Source organism: Crassostrea angulata, chromosome 7 (genome assembly GCF_025612915.1).
Source record: "Crassostrea angulata isolate pt1a10 chromosome 7, ASM2561291v2, whole genome shotgun sequence".
Taxonomy (NCBI): Eukaryota; Metazoa; Mollusca; class Bivalvia; order Ostreida; family Ostreidae; genus Magallana; species Magallana angulata.
Genome location: NC_069117.1, coordinates 53,703,780 through 53,725,854, shown reverse-complemented (window position 1 = coordinate 53,725,854; position 22,075 = coordinate 53,703,780). Strand labels below are relative to the sequence as shown.

Below are 22,075 nucleotides of genomic sequence, written 5' to 3'. Positions count from 1 at the left end.
GCTGTGTAATGAAACTCTTTTTCTCTAGAACCAGTTTTGATTTGTTAACTGTATCTGAAAAAATCATGTAAAATCATAGGAAAGGAATTAAGATGAATATAGAGATCATTAACTGATCAATCGCTTAACATTTTGCAATTAAGTTTATAAACATTGGTTACACTTAAAATAATGTGTCAATGCCGTCGGTATCACGGGAAAAGCAGGAAAGACGGTAAGTACATAATGTATATATTTTGTACCTCTTGCTTTTTATCATAGATAAAATATAGTTGTGAGTAGCTTTGTGTAAACGTTATAAAAAGTCCTTAACTATTGGTTAGTTTCTGATGCATAGGTTATCTTTCCACCAAATTATTAAACTGAAAAATGCTTATATTGTTATTTTTTATTAATAGAACTTGAGTTAGTCTTAATCTAAAAGATCGGACTTGTAAGCAGACCTTTTCCCAAAGGTGTGGAGAACTCAAATTGCAATTGTAAATGTAAATTAAATTTTTAAAAATATTTTTACTAACATCAGAGTTCCCCATTTGTTGCTTACCTAGTTGCTCACAATCTCACCATTTTCAGATTAAAATGTCATGTTTTAATGTTTTGAATTTCTGACGTTGGAAACGAGATGAAAAGCAAAATTGAGATAAGCGAGATAACTCCTCTGGGAAAAATTAACTTGCAAGCATTCCTTTACACATCAATGCATTTGAGTCGTATCAGTCGCGACTCTCATATCAATTGACTCATTTTCTGTCTATCTAAAATCGGTTTACTAATCTTTCACATAAATAGTTACGATATACTAAGATGAAATAAATGTGTGTAATTCTTCATTGTTTTGTAGTGTATGAAGGACTCATTTGTAACAAAAATATTATACTGTGAAGCTTAAGAGAAGGATGCAAGGAAATTTAACAAAGAAAAAAATGAGAACTTAAAGGTGGTCTGTCAGCGCAAAATAAATCAAGAGATCAGCATGCATTTCACAAAGAAGATCTTGTGGAATTTGCAGAACAATAACGAATTTATTTTCAACTCAGAAGCAACAGAAACTAGAAAAAAGATCAAAAGCTCTCCAATTAGACACATGTTTTTTTGACGTAAGCAATGTTTTGCAAGTAACTTAAAAACAACAAAAATGGCTTCATTCAGAACTTAAGAACATTGCAATACCCAAGCTCATCATTAGCAATTAATTAAGCGTGTCTGTAAAGATTTACAACCACATTTGATAGAAACTACTTACACAGCAAAATGTGCCACATACGTTTCACATACGTTAAACATGTGTGATACGTATGTGACCTCACGTACGTTTAACGTGATTTAAGTACCACGTGTGTTTAACGTACGTTAAAGAACATATGTGAAACGTATGTTACACGTGTGTTAGACATACGTGATACATTCCATACGTTTTACGTACGTGGATCCAACGTACGTTTTTTACATGAATTACATACGTATCACATGTAAATTGCTTAAAATTGAATTACTTGAATATTTTTAATTTTTCAGTTCATTCTTGATATACTTCATCTTGCTGCTTGAATCACTTCAATTGATTACTCAGTTACTTCAGTGGATCTTTGGAAATATTCATTTTGCATTTCCAGCTTCTTGTTAATCTAAAACTAGAGTTACAGAAAAAAGACAATTTCGAGATTAAAAATGAATTTTAATTCCTTGAATGATTACATTTAGATTTATATTGTTGTCATTCTTCTGTGCTTTCATAGTTTCTGGAAAAAAACAAAGAATTTTACATTAATTTTCATTTTATGATAAAGTAAAATTTGTCAATGCCTCAGTTGCATTTTTATTCAACAATATTGTTAAAGAATAACAGGATCCATTTAGATTTTATTGCAAATACAACATGAAGAAAGTTTACAATTAATCATTTTTTCTTTTATTTGCAAGCTCTCAGAGAGAGAGAGAGAGAGAGAGAGAGAGAGAGAGAGAGAGAGAGAGGGGGGGGTAAAATAGAAGGTCAATCACAAGTATTAATTTGACAAAACAATTTTTACCTCTAGTATATTCATCCTGATTTTTGTCCACCTCCAACTTCTTCCTTTTTCATGTTTTCCCATGACAATGCTTGTTTGAACTTCTTTCTAAAATATTAATGCAAACTTAAGTACATACAATCATTAGAGTTTTTAAATACACGATAAAAAATATAATTTATACATGTAAGCGGAAAACAACGTATACAGGTAAATATTTTTTATGCAAATAAGCTTGAATCATTTGGGTGAAATGATATTCTAAAGTACACTTGCACATAGTTTCACATAGTCCCCAGAAAAGTGTGTGTGTGTGTGCATGCATTGGGGGGGGGGGGGCAACTCCTTGATAATTCACTTTTTATATGAAAATTTAAGTAAAATCTTTGCTGCAACAAAAATAGGGGGTAACTGGATACATGCCTGTATTAATTCTTATCTAAATTGAATTACCTTAATCTGTCACTAAATTAGCAACCACATTGCAACTGTCTTTGAACTCCGCGAAGAACTTTTGGATCCTGGATCATTCATTACAAAATCTTCAGGCTACATCAAAACAGATCTTTGAAATTTTTGTATTATATCCATTTGCTACAAAATATAATACATGCATTAGATAATTAGATATATCAAAATTTTACACTTACTTACTAAGAAATACAAATGTACATGTAGGTGTCATGCAACAGATTATCATTAATGATCCTGAACACCCAGTGACTTCTACTTTTAATGAACTATGTCATAGAAATCCATACCTTTGAGTTATTTATTAGGTTGGATTTTTATGGAAAAAAATTTCCCAGCGGTGTTGATGACCCTTAAAAAATGTTTAAATTGTGAAATGCAATGGTATGTGTACTTACATTATGATTTTATCAATTCAAAGAGACATCTGTCATTGACTGTTAGCTAGTTGATGTCCTCTTCCAGGGGTATGTCAAGCAGCCAGTGCATGCCTATAAAAAATTTCAATTACCATGCAATAAGAATACAACTTAATAGAGGCAACTCAATAATCATTTCACTTAGTTGCAATGGAAGACCTACTCGTTACTTTGCATAGGCTTTGCTCTAGTTTTTCTCTACTTTCAAATATTTCAGTTTTCAAATGCGTCTTATCCAAGATCGACATATATTTTATGGGTTTTAATAAGTATTGGTTCTTCTATATTAACTAAACCAAATAGCTGCTTAGTTGTAGCTCTCTGGGGAAACATCATTTTTATCGTCATTTATTCAACCCGAATTTTCCCGGAGAACACAGTTACAGCTCCGTGCTACATGTTTACTCTTTTGACATCGGTAATTGTACGGTATAATTTTCAAATGCAAGTAAATAAAAACGAATGCTTGACAATCATTACCTCTGCTAAATCCTGCAGTTCGATCTTCTGCCTCCGTGACGTAAAAATGTGACGTATATTTTGTCATCGACAAAACTAAAACCGATTTCGTATTAATTCCGGATTCGTTATCGAATTGATTTTAAGAAGACACGTGGCTTCTGTTAATGAAACAACTTTATTTATGCAGAGTTTAAACCAATAAACACGCACAGTAGCAAGGCTTTTCTTCACACATGTTCACATGCATTCATTTCAGAGACATGAGTGATAAAGCAACATCAGACATGTACATGCAGATCATGCGCGGATCCAGAAATTTTTTTCCGGGGGGGGGGTCCGAAGGATAATTGTGTTTGCCCGGGGGGGGGGGGGTCCGAGACATATTTGCGATGATTTTACTGTGTAAATTTCATTAACTTTCATTTTCCGGGGGGGGATCCCTCCGACCCCCCCCTCCCATTAGATCAGCGCATGCAGATAATTTTAATGTAAAGTTATTCAAATGCATGCCTTCAGTTCACACATATGTAAAACATATATATTATTAACGCACGTGTAACATGGATTTTAGAACTCTTGTTAACCATGTGTTTATTAACATATGTGTAACATGTGGTTGAGATCTACATATGTAAAACATGTGATTCACATATGTTTAACATATGTAAAATCTAACGTATGTTAAACATATGTGATGTTGAACGTATGTTATCACACGTATGTTAACCATGCGTTTCTCAACATATGTTTAACGTACGGTTTGATTTCACATGTGTGTAACGTATGTTTAACGTATGTTGTACGTGTGTTAAGTTCAAACATATGTGAAACGTATGTGGCACAATTAGCTGTGTATAATTAACCGTACAATTGACACTACAGCAGTTCCATACATTTAAACAGCTCAGAGAACATCGTCAGCACCTGCATTGCTGGAGGTTCAAAAAAATCAATCTTTAGACAGCAGACAGAGTTTTATCAGTGGCGTGTGTCGAAAGTATTAAAAACTCTAATTAGACAACCACATGATCGCTACATGACTTTTAACTAACACTGGCAAAAATACAAAATGGCTCAGACAAAAATATCCGCAGTGCATACGTATCCTTAAATATTCCAAGAAATAAGAATACGATAATATTAGTGAAATGAACAACAAGATAGTTAATTGTGACTATTGAAAACATCCCAAGCAAGAATTACTGACATGATGAGGTATTCCTGAATTTCATAATAACACTAACACTAAAAATAAACCCTCAATTGTAAATACATATCAATAGCATATAAATTATATCAAAAGAATAAAAAAAAAACAATTGACTTGACTATTGTTCAGAAATTTCAAACATAGACAGTCAGTGCAGGGGAAAATGCTCATCTCCTGACAATTTTTTTTCATACTCAATCATATTGATGATATAAGGAATAAGGAATCATTCTTTGAGTATAATGAGGTGATAATTTTGGTTGGGGCGTGATCAAATCCAATAAAGCCCGAAGGGCTTTATGATAGATTTGATCACGCCCCGACCGAAATTATCACCTCATAATATTCAAAGAATGATTCCTTATTACTTATATTTATATACTTTTAAGCCATCGTATGATTAAATATTTAAATATAAATAAGCAAACCCCGCTGGCGCCTCAATTTGGCGTCATTTGTATTATGGGTTATATAGTACAAAATCGATACGTATTGTTATCACAGGCAAAGACACTGGAAAATGTAAATATATACAGATAATACCAACAGTAGGGTTTAAACTGCCATTTCTTTTTAACCACTTCATTTTCAAATTATGTAAAGGCATTGAAAAACCATCTCTAAGGTACCGAAGGAGGGAGAAGTTTGGTGATTTGCAGGTAGAGCTAGTTACATGTAAGAATGGGGAAAATAATTCGATGTTTTAGTATCACAATTCCAAAATATCAGCTACACTTATAGAACGTAAATTATCATAGTGTGACTTACTTTTGGTTTTTTTAACGAGAAATGTGAAATATTATTGTTACAAAAACAAACAACCGATACACTATATTTTATATAAAATCCAAAACTTGTTTCTGTATTTTTTGTCAGATTTAGATCAGATAAAGTACGTATCTTTACTTACTTTTAATAGTTTCAAATAGAGGGTTTTTAAATATTACGATTACAAAAACCAAAGAACTCGGTTAATGAACGTCCTTGCATTTCGAAGAAAGTTTGTGCACTTTGTGTCGGTATTTTTTAAGTTAAGATAAGTGTTCCTTTTTCTTTTACAAAAAAATTGATGTTGAAGTTAGATTGTGTAATTTTAATTGTTGAAATATATGTTGGGCCTACGTCTGCATGATACAAGTTAATTGCAATACATGTTTTTACTTTTGACGTTTATATTTTTGCACATCAATCATTCACTAAAGAGACAAGCTTTATGAATTGAACAAAAAATCAATTGGCGTGTTTTTAATTATAACATCATCGGACAATATATATACGCTAACCATAATCGTTAAGGCATGCACATTTTTCGTTTCAGTTAACCTATCATTGGTCAAATTTAACCCTTTTAAAAGCCTTACTTACATCATCTAAAGCTAATATCAGATAAGTATGGTTTTTTTTTTAAATAAAAAGATTGTATGGTCAAACTGTAAAATTTTGTAAATCTTTATATATTAACACATATCGCAAAGTCGTAGTCAGTTTTAATTCTACTGGTAGAAAACTACTTTCCAAAATTAAAAGTGATAAACAAAAACTGAAAATAGTGTGCCTATAACAATATATAAAAATGCCGTTGTGAGACAAATACAAATTACGCATTGTGTATGATTGAAACCAAACAACCTTTTCTCATCGTATCTGGTCCAGGGGCTTTATAACAGTCTTTTTTGATTTCGTTGTTTTTAGTACATGTTTGTTAAGAACAACCATATAATGAAGGCATATTCTATTGTTATGATTGTTAAGTAAGTGCCAACGTATATGTATGTACAAGTCACTTTCAGTGACTTCAGATTCTTCATGCTTCAACATTCTAGGAACATGTATTTTCGTTACTAATACAATATTATAATATTTTTAAGACATATTGTAGTTTCGTCTAAGAATTAATTTAATAAAGTAAATGTTCGAACTTGGAAATTATATTCTCCAATACAGCAGGCTCTTGTACACGGTGCACTAATGCCTATAAATAATGTGAACACATATCCATCGAAGGTACACCTTCGGCTGTTACATACTTTATATTGCATCCTCATGAAACCTATACTTGACATACAGCAGCCCGTTATTAGATTTGAACAGTGTGTAAAATCAAACTACGTGCTTGTATATTAACGAGGCAAAGTGACTTAAATCATAAGAAACTTGAAGAAAAATATTGAATCTCGGATGAAAAATAATGGATAATTGACAAAAATACCCAACAGGTCAAGAAAAATGTATAGCTTTTTATCAAGATCGATGTAACACAATGTTTTTTTTTCTTTGCTAAAACACGTAGAGTTACATTACCGATGGGGATCAGAAGTTTAATCTTAAATCTTGCGTCGTTACAAGATGCAATGTTTTTAATGCACTTTTATGAATTATCAGGTGATTTTTATTTCACATGTCAAGATACAAGACAGAGCCTGGCAAATTACAAGCAGCCTTTCTAAAAAAACAAATTGATAAACACTTTCTACATATACAATCTTCCTATTCATGTTACTTTGATTTATCATATATATATATATATATCGCTCTGCTCCAGAATGCTGTGTCAGATATTCATAACCGTATATAATGTCCTCTTTGTAAGTGTTGGGGGAATTCACAACATAATGGTTAAGAAAAATTTCAGAGTAAAAAGATTCAGAGAAACGAGATTAAGGTTAAATGAATTTTGATAGCACCGAGTTCTTCATAATTTATATTCACTGATATTTCATAGAAAATGTTTTAAATGAAATACTATCGATGCTTAATTTCTTGTATGCTGTCGTTATGGCAGATAATTAAGGCTTTCCGCAAAATCGCAGGATCAAACTGAATTTAGTCTTGCTTGAGTTTCAATGTTTTAGAATCACTGGATAACCGTATATAATGTCCTCTTTGTAAGTGTTGGGGGAATTCACAACAAAATTCACAACTTAAATGATGTCAAACATAGGTCTACTTTTGATAATAGTACAGTTTGGTAGAGAGCAAAAGTTCTGATTTCTGAAACACAGTACAATTGTGACAAAATGATCAAGAAATCAAAGCTCTGTAACATCTAGCATGCAAACTGAGTGTGTTGTTATAACGAAATTTCTTCGGTCCAGAACTCTTTGGGTTCTCTTTGTATAAGGTGCGATACGTATTATTTCATACGAATTTTCTGTCAGGTAAAATCATTGCCATTTGGGGTGGGGGTGAATAATCCATAGGCGACTGCGGAATATAGGGGATATGAAGACTGATCGAGTAGGGACAATGTGTTGATACTCTTTAACTTATTTAGATGTCCAATTTATGTCTAGTTCCTCTAGAGAACAAATAACCAAGAGCCGTCTTGCAGAATGCATAGGTATTATCATATATTCCAATTTTAGACGAACGATTTTTAAATTACTTTGTAGTTCTTCATATACATTATAATGCTGGAAGTCACAAAAAGTACTGATAATAATGACAAGATTTATGTGTGTCTATGGTCAGCGTTTATTTACTGTGTTTACATATTCGTTTAGATAAAAAGGCGGATTTCAATTAATCCACTAATCAAACACTGCTTCACAGGCTCAGATGTATGTGCTGGGGCATTATCATGACGTGGACGAACATCCCTCTATCGTGACACAGGGCGTCGTTTATGGTTATATCATTTCTTGGTTTTTTTTTAGCATTTCATCACGGTATTACCAACATATGAAACACTTTTGCTCTTCGGCACAAGAATTTGAAATGTCAAACTAACTGATTTCAATCAGCAAAAAGGTGGAATGATGACCCACTATATATTAAAAATATAATTTATTATCACAGCAATAGAACGTTTAAGAAAATAAAGCAAGTCCGTAAATGTGTGGAGAAGTCACATACAGCATTTAATTAGCATACTGAAAAGCCTCAGTGGTTAAAGCACCAAACCTTAGATAAACTTATGGAACTGGGCGTTTAATGTTGTGGGTTCGATACCACCTGCACTTAAGGCAATATGGTGTTTTTTTTCCGTTTGTTAATCAAATTATTTAAAACTGGATGTAGTTGGAATTGTGCTTTTGCAAACGCGTATTATAAAATTGTCACATAGATTGATATGGAAATGTGCTATCTTAATCTCCAATCTTGTTTCACCGGTCAGTGTTTTGATCCGGGGAAATTAACCTAAGCAGTAACATTCCAGAATCAACTTTTTATATTTTATAATGCATCAACCCCACTTTTAATTTTCTTCCGATGCTACTTAAGAATATGCAGCTAATAAAGAACATTCCTGTGATATGGTTCCTATGGCAACAACAGATCTTCTACCGTGTTTATGTAGCCATATTTTATTTCCAATTTTCTATTGTCGCGAATCGTGTATCTGCCATCATTTTCTTTTATATCCATGTCTTTTAAGATATTTGCTCTGCCTGTTATAGTCACAGGTCAGCCAAATTTTGTTGCATCTTCGACGGACTCAGTGTCAGTTAGAAATGTCTCTCTTCACTTACGAACTGTCTCTTAGGATCCATTTGATTTATTAGACCTATAAACGTTTCCCATTTCAGTACAATCTGCACCAGCGAATGACCGAGTTTGTGCGAACTTTTATATAAGCTCCAATTTTTTCAGTATTCTCAATCCGTTTTTCAACCGTTTTACCAACAGTAATCAACAACTGACTCTTAAATTACTAAGTTTAAAATTACATGAAGCTAAAGTTAAGTTTTTAAGCCGTTGAAATGCATTAAAAAAGAGCTATTTAAGAGTATCATTATCTATGAAATCGTACAATGCTTTACTGCACTGTGCTACATTGCACATCACATATCAAACATCCCTCATATGTGTTTTATTTGCATATGGTTGTTGTCAAAGATAAAGCTAGAATTTCATTCTATAATCCTCTGTATCATTTACAAGCAAATGATAAATAAATAATATATAACCATCTTTTTCATTACAATTTTTAAAATTGTTTTCACCCAGAATAATATAGGCGTACATTGCAATGAATGAAATACCTTTCATACAATCAATTTGCGCTTTTATTTCATTTAGAAGCAACTTGAGGACAATTTATATATTTACAAAAAATATATAAAATAGGTTTACACAATATAGCAGTACAAAGGGTTATAAGTTAAACTCAATATTAATAAATTCAATAAGTCTCAGTCTGTATAAAATAAATTTGATAGAGCAAGTAGAGTCAATGACAGCTGTTAGATTCGATTATCATTTTTGCTATTTATTCAATGTACGGTAAAAAATGAATGTGTTTAAGTTGTTATAACAGCGACGGACAATTTTGAATATGCACTTGTGTAACAACACAAACCTTTTGATATTTTCGATACATTGTTCAGATGCATCAAGCTGATAGCACCATTATCAGACAGCTGAACTATTTACCGTTGAAAACATTCTTCCGAAACATACACTTCATAGCACTGTTCAATAAGAAGACAATGTAAAAGGAGGCAAATATCTTTCGTCATTACGTAGAGGATATTTACAATCAGTCATGCATATTGAATATAATATTGATATAGGACATTATACACAAATTTATTCTAAAATCAAAATTAATTTTACAATTGAAAATACATCCACGTTGAATCCTACATCTATTTCGCACAAACAATCTCTCTTCCAAACCATAAAAATGGGCAAAGACATAAATGACACAGCCTTCTATTTATGCTAAAAACAATACACTGTAAAACAAATGCTAATCAAATAGAATATGAATCACTAACTTCCATGTAAATGACGAATCAATTAATCATGATTAACAAGCGAAATAATTTATCAAATAGTCTGCCAAAAAAAATGCTGTCTTATATTCTTTAATTTGTTATTTGTTCTGAAAGAAAAAATAAAACTAAACGCATAATCATTTTTTTTTATTAGAAGTTTCCAAGGATTCAGATGTCCTTCAAATGCAAATATTTAACGTTGATTATGATCAGAAACGTTTATTTAATAGACACATCAAATTGCATACTTTTTATAAAAAAAATTTAACTTTTGAAAAAAGATCCTAGTATTGAATGGAAAAAATATATTTGTAGTTACACATTGTTCTTAAAAAGTTAAATCCAGTGGAAAAACTTTCGGGTATACAGTGGGTTTTTTTCATTTTAAGTAGTCCTTTCGACATAAGTTATGGATTATTTGAAGACTGCAAAATATCAATGCCTCAATATTTTTACCATGCTTTATAGTCATTTACATTTCTGCCGTTTTTGGTAATATATTGATTTTTTATAATGTCAATTTAGCACCAAATAGTTTGGTTAACCAATAAGATCATTAACATTAGGTCACATAACGGTTGATTTGTAAATACTAATTTATAAGCCAACAGAATATACACATTGTCCACCCTCTAAAAGAGTTTCGTCACATGCGGCTTAGATTAATATATTTTGTAAATTAATACCAAAGTCATCTGGAATAAGCGATTTATATCTGAATGGATACTAGAGACAACATTTTTTTAAATAACATCACCCATCTTATATAATCTTTAAATAGTTTTTTTACAAAGTAGTAAAATCAATGTTTAAACTACATCATATTTTACTCTTTCAGACATTTTTATTAGCCCCCCCCCCCCCCAAACCTCCGTCAATTTTCCGAAAATGTTAACTGAATTAGAATGAGCCAAAACTTTCATGATAAAACATACTTCATTGTATAGTTGGGAGAGTCCCCCCTCCCCCCCCCCCCATATTTTTACATTTGTATTGCTCTTAAAACGTCTTCAAACAGTTTAAATCAGTGTTAATGCTTCACAGATTTAAAAAAAGAACATGCACTTATGCTTTTCACAAGGGTCATTGTCAGATATTCAAGGAAAAAGGTCGCTTACCAAGAAAACGTACCAAGCAATACTGAATAGTATTACTGTTAAAATGCATTGTGTATAATGTCAGGATGACGAGATAGTCATGTACTGTGTTCAAAGATATGCAGTCTTCCCGGAATACTGTGGATTACCACATATGCTCGTGAGCGATAAAACGGAAGCTGATGATACAGTTGTATAAAATATGCGACCATGTACAGAAGAATGAGACCTGTATAAAACAAGGGCAATGTTTACCGTCTTTTTAAGCACATGTTTGCTAAAAGTTATGGGCTTACTGTTCATTTATTTCTACAAAAGTTGTTAAACACAGCAACTTCCTTAAAAGATCCCATAAAAATGATACATGTTTCATTAACAATTCATGATTCGGAGCAATTTTGTGTTTAGACAATATTATAGTTATTTACTTCACGATCCATCTTTTTTATTCATTGTCCTCATCACTATTTTTCTCATTGGTTTACACAAATGATATCAATATTTAAGAATAAATCAATTCTTATTTAATTAAATAATAGCCATATAATCTTTAAAACCGCAAACCTTCTTAATATTCAGTAACATGAATTAAATGCAAATATTCTATATTGTTATACTTTCATGTTAAATACTGAAATCTGATTGGTTAAGACGCAGTTAATAATATTTACTATTACCCTCAGCGTTAGCAACGCACTTGGCAACGGGTAACATTAAAAAATGTTACATGCGCGAAAATTATGCGCGTACGGTTCGCTGTAGAATTCACGTTATTCCTATATAAAAGCAGTAAAATTTTCTTAAAATTTTTAAAAAAGACATTCAGTATAACAAAATAAATAGTGCCTGTTTGGGAGGATAACAGTTGAAATTGACACCCCTCGAAAACCATTGTCAACCTCCGCTTCGCGTCGGTTGACAATGGTTTTCTCGGGGTGTCAATTTCAACTGTTACCCTCCCAAACAGGCACTATTTATATATTAATGACTATGACTATGTAGCTATCCTTTTCATGGGATATAAGCGGTATTTTGTGCGAATGTTGCACGAGGCCTGCTAGATTAGAGCGTACATATAATTTACTAACTTAACATTAAAGTCGAAGAATAAAAAATTACTAAACATATATGGATACTCGCTATTTAAAAAAAAATCGAATTCGGTGTACCCATGCATCCTATTACAAAAACACTGTACTGATCAACTGCAAGAAAGCGGTCTGTAGAAGAACCACACCTTGATCTGCACTCTAATTTAGAGTCAGCGGTGAGTTCACATCTTCCAATTCTCGGTTCTTCTGGTTGTTCTCGTGGTTGGCAGACGTCTTGTCAATTTATTTCTATATATAATCGTAAAAATAAAATTTATTGCTACATTTTGATTGAAGTACATTTCATCTTAAAATAGTTTAATGATAAAGACAAAAAGTTTACTAGTTATACTAACACAGCGCTAATATATGACTTTTTATTAGAATAAAATCAGAGCAATTTAGCATTGGTCTGTTAAGTAAGTATCAAAACTGATAAAACTAATTTTAAGTTAAAAACTGCAATAGCCGTGTAACTATAGATCAGAAATACGTTCAAACCTATTTTTAGTCATGCGAACTAATAGAAGAAACACCAATAACCTGAATCGCTTGAAAACACGAGAACTGAATGCTGCATAGATGAGTGGATTAACGACCGAGTTCAAAGGCAAGAGGCCATTGATGAATATGCTGACTTGATTTGGGATTATTATAATGCCGAATATGAAGAGTAGGTTGACTATCATATAGGGTGCCCAGCAGCAGAAAAAAGCTGCAAAGAATAATATTATATAACGTATCAAACAAAATAAAACTAAAACTGCCTACTGATACTATTATTTGAAATTTCAAAAACAATCACAAATAACTAACACTTTATTTATAGGAAAGAATTCCACTAACCTATGACTATCACAAACGTCATCTTGATTGTCTTTATCTGTGATTTTGAAATTGTTGTATCTCTTTGTTCCGAGCCGGAGGAGTGACTACTTTGTCTTGAATTTAGCAAACTAGAATGCTGATGGCCAGAAGATGGGTTTTCTTTTAATTGTATTCCTCCTGTAGTCAATTAAATGCTCCATATATATGAACAACGAACCGTTCGTTAAATTGCTAGACACGACAGCTAAAACACAAGTTGTTACCAAGAATACAAAATTGATAAAAGAAGTTTTTTTGCTTTCTGCTGTTCACGGTTCTTATCTGTTATTGTTACGTCTTGCTAACTTTACTTTTTACGTATTAAGGAAAAGTAAAGATTTGTTTTATAAAAGTGTGTTTTCATCGCATGACAACAAGAAACTATGTAAATAATAATTTCTACACTATTTCATCTAATATCGATTAAGAGATACCAATTTAAGAAAATAATGGTAAATAAAGACGTTTAGTGTCAGCGATCCCTTTTATTTTACAATTAAACTTATTGTCAAAAGTTTATCATCCAAACAATATCTAACATAGACCAAAATGTATGCATCTCACACTTTGTATTCCCGAAATGGTTAATTAAGCACTGAATCATTATTTTTTGAAAGATACAGCCTCATAACTGCAGCGGTGTGTGCATACAAATTGAGTAACACGCGGTGTATGTACTTTAGAGATTGTCTCTCAGACATCTATCTCTAGACATATGGTGAATTATCTGCTTCTCAGTTATGAAACTGTATCTTTCAAAAAATCATGCTTTAATGCCTATATTTACATTTTTTTTTTAAACTTGCCATGTACATGTATGTGAATGTTATTTTTATCTTAAAATTCCTATATATCCTAAGGGTAGGTTCATATTAATGGAGAAGCCACTGCAACAGCCACAATCGTAAACTTTGATTTTCCCTTGTGACGTTGCAGTTTACAGCGTTCAACGTTTGTGACGTGTCACACATACGTTGCACGAGCCCTCTCTTACGTTTGCACGAGCTCTCACGTTCGTTGCATACGTTTTACTGGTCGCATCAAGTCTCTGAATAGTGGACATGCACACTATTTATACGCGACCGAACGCGATCCAAATTATCGCAGTGCAACGCACGAACGTTAACATCAGTACGAACTTTTTACAACGTTTTGTGTACTCGCAAGAGTGATACACGATTTATAAAGATCGTAAGATAATCGCTGATGTTTAAGCGTTTGTTTTGCGACCGTGAGACTGTTGCTCAACAAGTCTCATGTAATCTTGCAACGTTTTACTATCATTGCACGCACTTTTCTTTCATAAATCATAGATAGTTAAGTTGGTTCTGAGATAGATAGATAATTATAATGATTAAATATTTTTGTTTTAATCATATTTGTCTACATCGTATGTTCATATCGGCTTTTTCATTCCTATGACATCGCCCATTCACGTGACTTTCTAGACCAATCAGATATAATAGAATAATCATATTGAGGTATAATAATAAATGCTGCATATCTGTATCGTCTTGGGCGGAATCTTTTCTCGCTTACAACTACATGTATGTCTACTGAATATGGGCGGTGTATATACCCCCTCTGACTCGCACGGTCATTCGTACCATGAAAGTCGATTCACAGTGGCACAGGTTCAATCGTTCGATCACCTATTCTCTCGCGCAAACCTATCGTATTATCTTTCAACAGTTGCTTTCATTGTAAAACAGTCGCATACAGACGCAAGCTATGTCGCAAGATTCAATGCGTTCACATCGCACCACGTTCGCTTAGATCGTGCAAAATTCGTACGAATACTTTTTTCATACGCGATTATTTCGGCAATAATAAACGATTCATGTCTAATTTTTTTCGGTCGAATATTTGGTCGCTTCTAATCCTGCGCCAATTGTGAAAGGGGCCTTACTTGTTAAATCAAATTGTTGAATTTTAAGGCCAGGTTGACCATCATCAAAAGTGTGTTTTCTGGTTAATATAAAAATACAAGTGACAATGACAACTTAGGTTTTAAGAACAAAGAAGTTCATGAACACGTTTTAATCATTAGAGTTGATAGTTTTTTTCTTATTAAACAATTTGTTAATTATTAAGTACCTTCTCTCTTTGACACCCTCCAGATGATGTAGGCAATGACCGAATAACAGACTGCCAGGATCATCGTTGGGATGATGAAGACGACAACGAAGATCGTAGTGAAGTAAATCTGTAAACGTATAATAGTTCAAGTTTAGTCACTGTGCAGCTTCCTGAAAATTTTCATAGCTATTAACCACAAATTTATGATATTTTAGTAGTGTTTATCCTTTGATTTTGAAACAATAACTTGCTGGTAATAATGGGGACTTGAATGTCGGTGAACAGAGGCCTTCTGGGTATATTATTATGCAAAACAGTTACCTTCAATTCCGTTCCGTTGAGCCATAACGTACAATATTTAATTACATCATTGTATTCAAAAACAATAGGACCTGTTACAGACTCAATAGCTGCAATCACCCAGCACAGAATACAAGGCATCATTGCACTTTTCCCTGAAATCACAATACAACACTACAAATCATTTTCAAACGGTAAACAATATTTCTGTCTACATAAGCAAATGAAAGAAAAAAAAGCTCTATTCGGACAAATGAAAAATTATCAAACGGCACAATTTCAAGCGTTGCGTGCTTCATTTCATTTAGTATGTTATCGTAGTTTAATTTTATCAACACATAGAACAAGAACACAATCGTTTCGTCTTTCCAATTTCTAATGTGTATTCAAATGCTTTTTAACGTAAGTCAATGTCCATCAATCAGAGTATTTTAATTACATTTATATTTGATTATTGTTATACTTTCATGTTAAATACTGAAATCTGATTGGTTAAGACGCAGTTAATAATATTTTCTATTACCCTCAGCGTTAGCAACGCACTAAGCAACGGGTAACATTAAAAAATGTTACATGCGCGAAAATTATGCGCGTACGGTTCGCTGTAGAATTCACGTTATTCCTATATAAAAGCAGTAAAATTTTCTTAAAAATTAAGACATTCAGTGTAACAAAATAAATAGTGCCTGTTTGGGAGGATAACAGTTGCAATTGACACCCCTCGAAAACCATTGTCAACCTCCGCTTCACGTCGGTTGACAATGGTTTTCTCGGGGTGCCAATTTCAACTGTTACCCTCCCAAACAGGCACTATTTATATAATATTGATTTATATTTCATAAAACCATTGAGCTTATTGGTGCTTTATTTTCTGTTTTAGTTACAAGATGGATTATTCTAGTAAAATGCAAACGCAATGGTTGGTAACATATAAAAGATATAACATCAAGATATAACTGCAGCGATGTGTGCATACAAATTGAGTAACGCGCTTGTAAAGTTGCAGTTTACAGCATTCAACGTTTGTGACGTCTTAATAAAACTCGTCATTTTAACCTTTGAGTACCCTGTGCGCATTACAGTGTTATAACAGCCGTAACTTTGAACACACTTTACAAGCAAAAACTATGTGGGATGTAAATATATTTTGTATATATCAATAATAACGGAGATGACGAGATTGATTGTTTTGTATATATGTCAACAATAAGAGCAGTAAATCACCTCTAACTGCTAAACTCCCCAAAGGTCTGAGAACCAGGTACAAACGATCCAAGCTCAAGACAACCACAATCGTGTTCGAACCAAAAATACCAACATTCTGTTTATGAATATAATATAAAGATTCAAAATTTGTCATATTGCGTCATATTTTTGTTCTGAATAAAATATTATTTCATTTAAATAAGAAAATAATTTCCGTAAATAAATGCTATTAAAACTTTTCTAAAACGCACTATCATCATACCTGTTAGAAATTAAATTCAATCTTAACAAATGATATTGGTTTTGCACTACATTGTTGCTGAAAATTTACCTGACAAAAAACTCACCCCAAAATATTCTTGCATTTTACAAATTGTGTTTCCTCCATAAAACTGATCATTATTAACGTGCACCACGATACGAGGGACAATGTAGAATAGTCCACAAAGTAAATCTGAAAATAATATGTCGTATTGGTTTGCACCCAGTTTATACACCTCTATATGACTATATCTTCACTTACGAAAACTACAGATTTTTTGTGATAAGACATTGAAAGGAAAATGAGTTCAACTGGATTTTTATTAAGAACTCATTTCAATAGAGAATCATTCAGCTGAGAGTAATCGGTTGTTTCATATTTTGACACCATAAATGTATCATTCAGAAAACAAACAATGAATGTTATTGAACACAGAAATTATGAAGTGTCGGATTCAATCAAGAATACAAAATACGCAAATAGAGATATAATGCAGAACACTGCCATATATCTACCCTGTAAACGTTAAATCATATAAATGGATGGTTCACTCGTGTCCAAAATTTGATATAGAGATAAAATAATTGCTACAGACATGTGTGCGTTTTGTGATCTAAGATGTAAGGGTACACTGTTAAGTTGTTAACTTCCAATTCCCTATATTTTCGTTCTGCCCCCCCCCCCCCCCACTTTGTAAAGCGATCAAAATATATGAGAGCATATAGGTACATTTTTTCATCAACTACTTACTAGTTATTGTATTTAAAAATATATATATAATAGTTATTGTTTTTTATTTAAAAAATCCTATATGTATAGATGTGAAGAAGAAAACTGTACCTCAATGTGCTCAATTCTTCAAATGACTGTTATTTACTTTGCGTACAAACCAGGATAATTTTCCGCTGTGATATTTTCTTAGGAATAGCGATAATTACTTTATCCCCGCAACAGAAATGTGTCAGAACTATGGAAACTGTTTTTTAAATGTCGTTTTCATTTACTCGTGTCTGAAAAACTATCAACAAAAGTGATGTAGATTTCACATTATTTATTGTATAAAGAGGGGGCCCCAGAGAGTAGGTATATACAGAGTAACATTCTTTTATTTTGTTTGTACAAGTATTTGACATACTCTTATTCATACAGAATTTCTAATGTTCAACCAAAATTTCAGCGTCAATCGTAGAATTATAAGCAAGATACAGAGCTCACAGTTCGCCTAGGTTTGAGTCATATTTTGTTCACATGAGTTTATTACATTCAGCTTAAGATTTTTAACTTGGTATTTCCTATTCAGCATTTAAAATGGAAAAAAAGAATGGCCTAAGATTTTCAATTCTTTTATTCACTCAAGACCATTTCACTGGTATTTGAGGTTCAAAATCAGTTTATACCAATGAACACAAACACAGTCAATGATCACATGTGCAGTAGGAGTAATAATGACGAAAAAAGGTTAAGTTTACAATACAATAAGTTGTTAAAGTTGGTTTCTGGAAGAACAGACTTTGAAAATTTTCTGAATAAATATTGACCAACTTTTTACTTTTTTAATCTGTGTACAAATATAGAATTGTGAGCAAATCTCTGTATCTTGCTTATAATTCGAATCTTAATACTCAAATATGGTTAGTAAATAGAAATTGTAAACAATTAAACACAAGAAGCATGCACTATAACAAATAAAGAACACAATTTATTTTTTCGAAATGAATCATATATACATGTATTTACCTACATATTTCCTACAGCGATATCAAACTCTATTTAAACTGAATAAACTCGAGAAAATGCCGAGCATCTCAACAAAACCTATTGCATTAATCTACCATTACGCAAAATATAATGCCGAATTACCGATAGAATGAATTGTATTTCAGTACTTTTTCGATACAACAGATTTTGCCTAATTTGCGCAGTTAAACAGATAACTGTTTGATTTACCGAAGTCTCTGTTTGATTTGATACGTAAAAATCACGAAATACAGACGATAGTTCCAAAGTTACAAAGCATAAATAATGAAAACGAAACGAAAATAAGAACAAGCTAACACCAACGTCATGTGTGAAAACTGTCAACGCATTGAAATATTTAGCCTCAATTTACTTCACAAAATCGGTACCAATATATTTTGCATGTTTCAAAAATTTCCCTTCATACGCGAACTGTTGCACATCAAGCAAATTCATCATAGTCAGATCGACCCGTTTATCATATAATGTCATGGCTGCTTTAAACAAAGAACCTCGTTTTAGAAGTATGGAATACGAGTCTTGGTAAAATGGGTATGCAAACCCGGGCCGTGGCAAAATAAAAGCCGGGGCAGATCGGCAATCGTCAATTCCAAATACGCATTATTTTGCAGCAATATTTACAGCGAATACAAATATACTGGTCCATCAAATATCCTGAAATTTTAATGAGATTGGCAGATTAATACCTGCCAATCTTTTGTTTTGCTCAGGCCAAGTCTTGCCTAGCCATTTTACCGTATGCCGAACCCAAAGCTATTAAACTGATTGAAACACGCCTTTCCTTTATTATTATTTTCGTAATAACTCAGATTTGAAACAGAATTAGCACTTAATTTTTGCAATTTATATTTTCCTTCCCATAAGGATAATTTATGCTAAACTACGTTGAATTGGACTCTGTAGTTCTTGAGAAGAAGATTTTTAAAAATGCACCCCCTTTTTCTACAGTTTCAAGGTTTTCTCCGCTTTGAATACAGATCGGACTTGTATTTCTGCAATTTATATTCGCCCTCCCATAAGGATGCTTTGTGCTAAATTTGGTTGAAATTGGATAAGCGGTTTTAGAGAAGAAGTTCAAAATGTAAAAAGTTTACAGACGGACAGACTCACGGACGGACATACGGACGGACAGATGGACGACGGACAAAATGTGATCAGAATAGCTCACTTGAGCTTTCAGCTCAGGTGAGCTAAAAAAGGATTCAAGCATGTTTTGATGGTGTAATTTAGTTATGCTATATTACCTGCAACAGCCAAATTCTTTATGTAAACGTTCATTCTTGACTTTTGGCCGTCATTGATAATGACTACTAGAACGGAGATGTTCCCAACCAGAACCAAAGTCAACAGAAACGCGTCAAAGACTAAAATATGCATCTGAAAAAGATAATACATTCACTTTGAATTAAAAAAGAAGACTAGCGCGGTATTGTACAGCAAAGATGAAGCTACATTATTTTTATAAATATGCAATCAAATGCATCACTTTTTTAAAAACAATATTGTTCATTGTTCCTAAAATATCTAGTTAAATTAATTCATTAATCATTTATTGATAACATTACTGTGCCTTTGTCAGTAAAAAACAAATAAAGACGTAGAGAATATGATCATCACTGACTGACCTCGTATGTCACATAGAAAGAAAACAGTGCATAGCCAAATGTCCCAAAGCGCAATAAGAAATGCGGACGCTCTTTTTGTGGCAAACGGATGCAAAGTCACAATCAAAAATGTGTAATTACATTCTACGTAAATGTATTATACTGTTACATTTCATGTTCGTTATAATATGTGTAACATAAATCGATGAATAGTTCATCTTCATTGATTGAAATATTTTGATGTCATTCATAACAATTCTAATCACAAATACGTATCATCATCTTTCTTCATAAATATCATTTTCGATCATTTGTTGTGTCTCTTTAAAATTATAATAAAATTTTGTCTTTAGAATCAAATCCTTAGGAAATTATCATTCTTAAGAATTATCCTATAAAATAAACTTGCATAGAACCGAAGAGTCAACATTTTGCAATTGTAGCATAGCTTATACTGATGGGCTGCACTACCCAAAGATGTTTTTCTGAACAATATTTTGTTTCCTTTCTTTGGTAAAATACATTTTTAAACTTAGATTTTACTTCTGAAATTGTTAAATGGACAATTCCTCAAAAAAGTATTTTTTAAAAATAAAATGAAAAAAAAAATCAACTCACTCTATAAATATTCTCTTCTACATTTGTCCCACTATCATTCGTAGACATAACTTCCAGGTCAGATTCCAGGATTTTTTATTAGGACACTAGTTATGCGTTAACCGCGCTGTGCTCCGTGTAATACCTAGTGAGTAAACATCTGCCTGCATCCTTACACGTCTGATTTTACGGAGGAACAGTTCAGTCATAAAATTAACAACCGATGAAATTACAAAAGTCGCTATTGTTGAATCTTTAGAAAAGGGAAGTTATTTTTTTTTTTATTTCTGACTGCGCACTTTCTAGAAGTAATGCTTACGGCAAAATTCCACAACAGTTTTCATCGCGCTGCGAGGATATATTTATTTTAAAAATATAAGAATTTGTTTCACCAATAACTATTATTTCCTTTTTTAAAGAACAAAGGAATATCTTGAAAAATGAATTTATAGATTTTTAAAACCGTACCAGCTTTTTAAGTAAGTCAAACAACACAGAAAAATATATTCAACAAAAATGCATTTTTAACGAAGATATTTTGATCATTTTTAAAATAAAAACTCGCTCTTTATTTAGTGTTACAAAATATACAACATTTTGTGTCAGTTGCTAGAGTTTCTGTAAAATATTTTCTTACATTAAAGAATGTTTTGTCAAATGGTGCATCACGCACGTAGCAAAGATTAGTAGCTCACCCCCCCCCCCCCCTCCCATTTCAAGAATACACCAATGTCAGTGCTGGAATTTTTGCAAAGAATTATATATATATATATTATACAGAAGCCTTATTTATAACATTATCAGGTCTCTTTACAGCTGTAGCTTTACTTAAGACACGCTAATAATGAGTATTGATAAAACGACACAATGCTATCATCGATGAGTTGCTTGCATATTTTGCTGGGTGTTAGGGAATGCCCAAT

General features: G+C 32.4%; 1 protein-coding gene and 1 long non-coding RNA gene across 2 annotated transcripts; both read right to left on the bottom strand.

Annotated features, from left to right (window-relative positions):
* Window positions 1-1,264: 1,264 nt before the first annotated feature.
* LOC128157112 (uncharacterized) lies at window positions 1,265-3,657 on the bottom strand. The gene is made up of 5 exons (XR_008239796.1): window positions 3,377-3,657; window positions 2,876-2,968; window positions 2,460-2,600; window positions 2,028-2,114; window positions 1,265-1,739 (listed from the first exon to the last, which is right to left on the bottom strand). It is a non-coding gene; the product is annotated as an uncharacterized LOC128157112 (long non-coding RNA).
* Window positions 3,658-12,625: 8,968 nt separating this feature from the next.
* On the bottom strand, window positions 12,626-21,573 carry LOC128156925 (mesotocin receptor-like). Its single transcript, XM_052819262.1, has 9 exons — window positions 21,174-21,573; window positions 20,196-20,328; window positions 17,279-17,385; window positions 16,950-17,046; window positions 15,747-15,880; window positions 15,444-15,552; window positions 13,326-13,484; window positions 13,023-13,194; window positions 12,626-12,728 (listed from the first exon to the last, which is right to left on the bottom strand). Exons 1-9 carry the CDS (start codon window positions 21,219-21,221, stop codon window positions 12,662-12,664), a joined length of 1,026 nt encoding a protein of 341 aa, XP_052675222.1. The 5' UTR covers window positions 21,222-21,573; the 3' UTR covers window positions 12,626-12,661.
* Between the last annotated feature and the right edge of the window lie 502 nt (window positions 21,574-22,075).

What these genes read in the sequence shown, in the direction of transcription:
- LOC128156925 (XM_052819262.1), bottom strand. Translation starts at nt 21,221, where the DNA reads ATGTCTACGAATGATAGTGGGACAAATGTAGAAGAGAATATTTATAGA. An exon ending in TCAACGGAACGGAATTGAAG is followed by an intron (nt 15,553 to 15,746) that starts GTAACTGTTTTG and finishes ATACGTTTACAG; the next exon opens with ATTTACTTCACTACGATCTT. An exon ending in GAGGGTGTCAAAGAGAGAAG is followed by an intron (nt 13,485 to 15,443) that starts GTACTTAATAAT and finishes AATTGACTACAG; the next exon opens with GAGGAATACAATTAAAAGAA.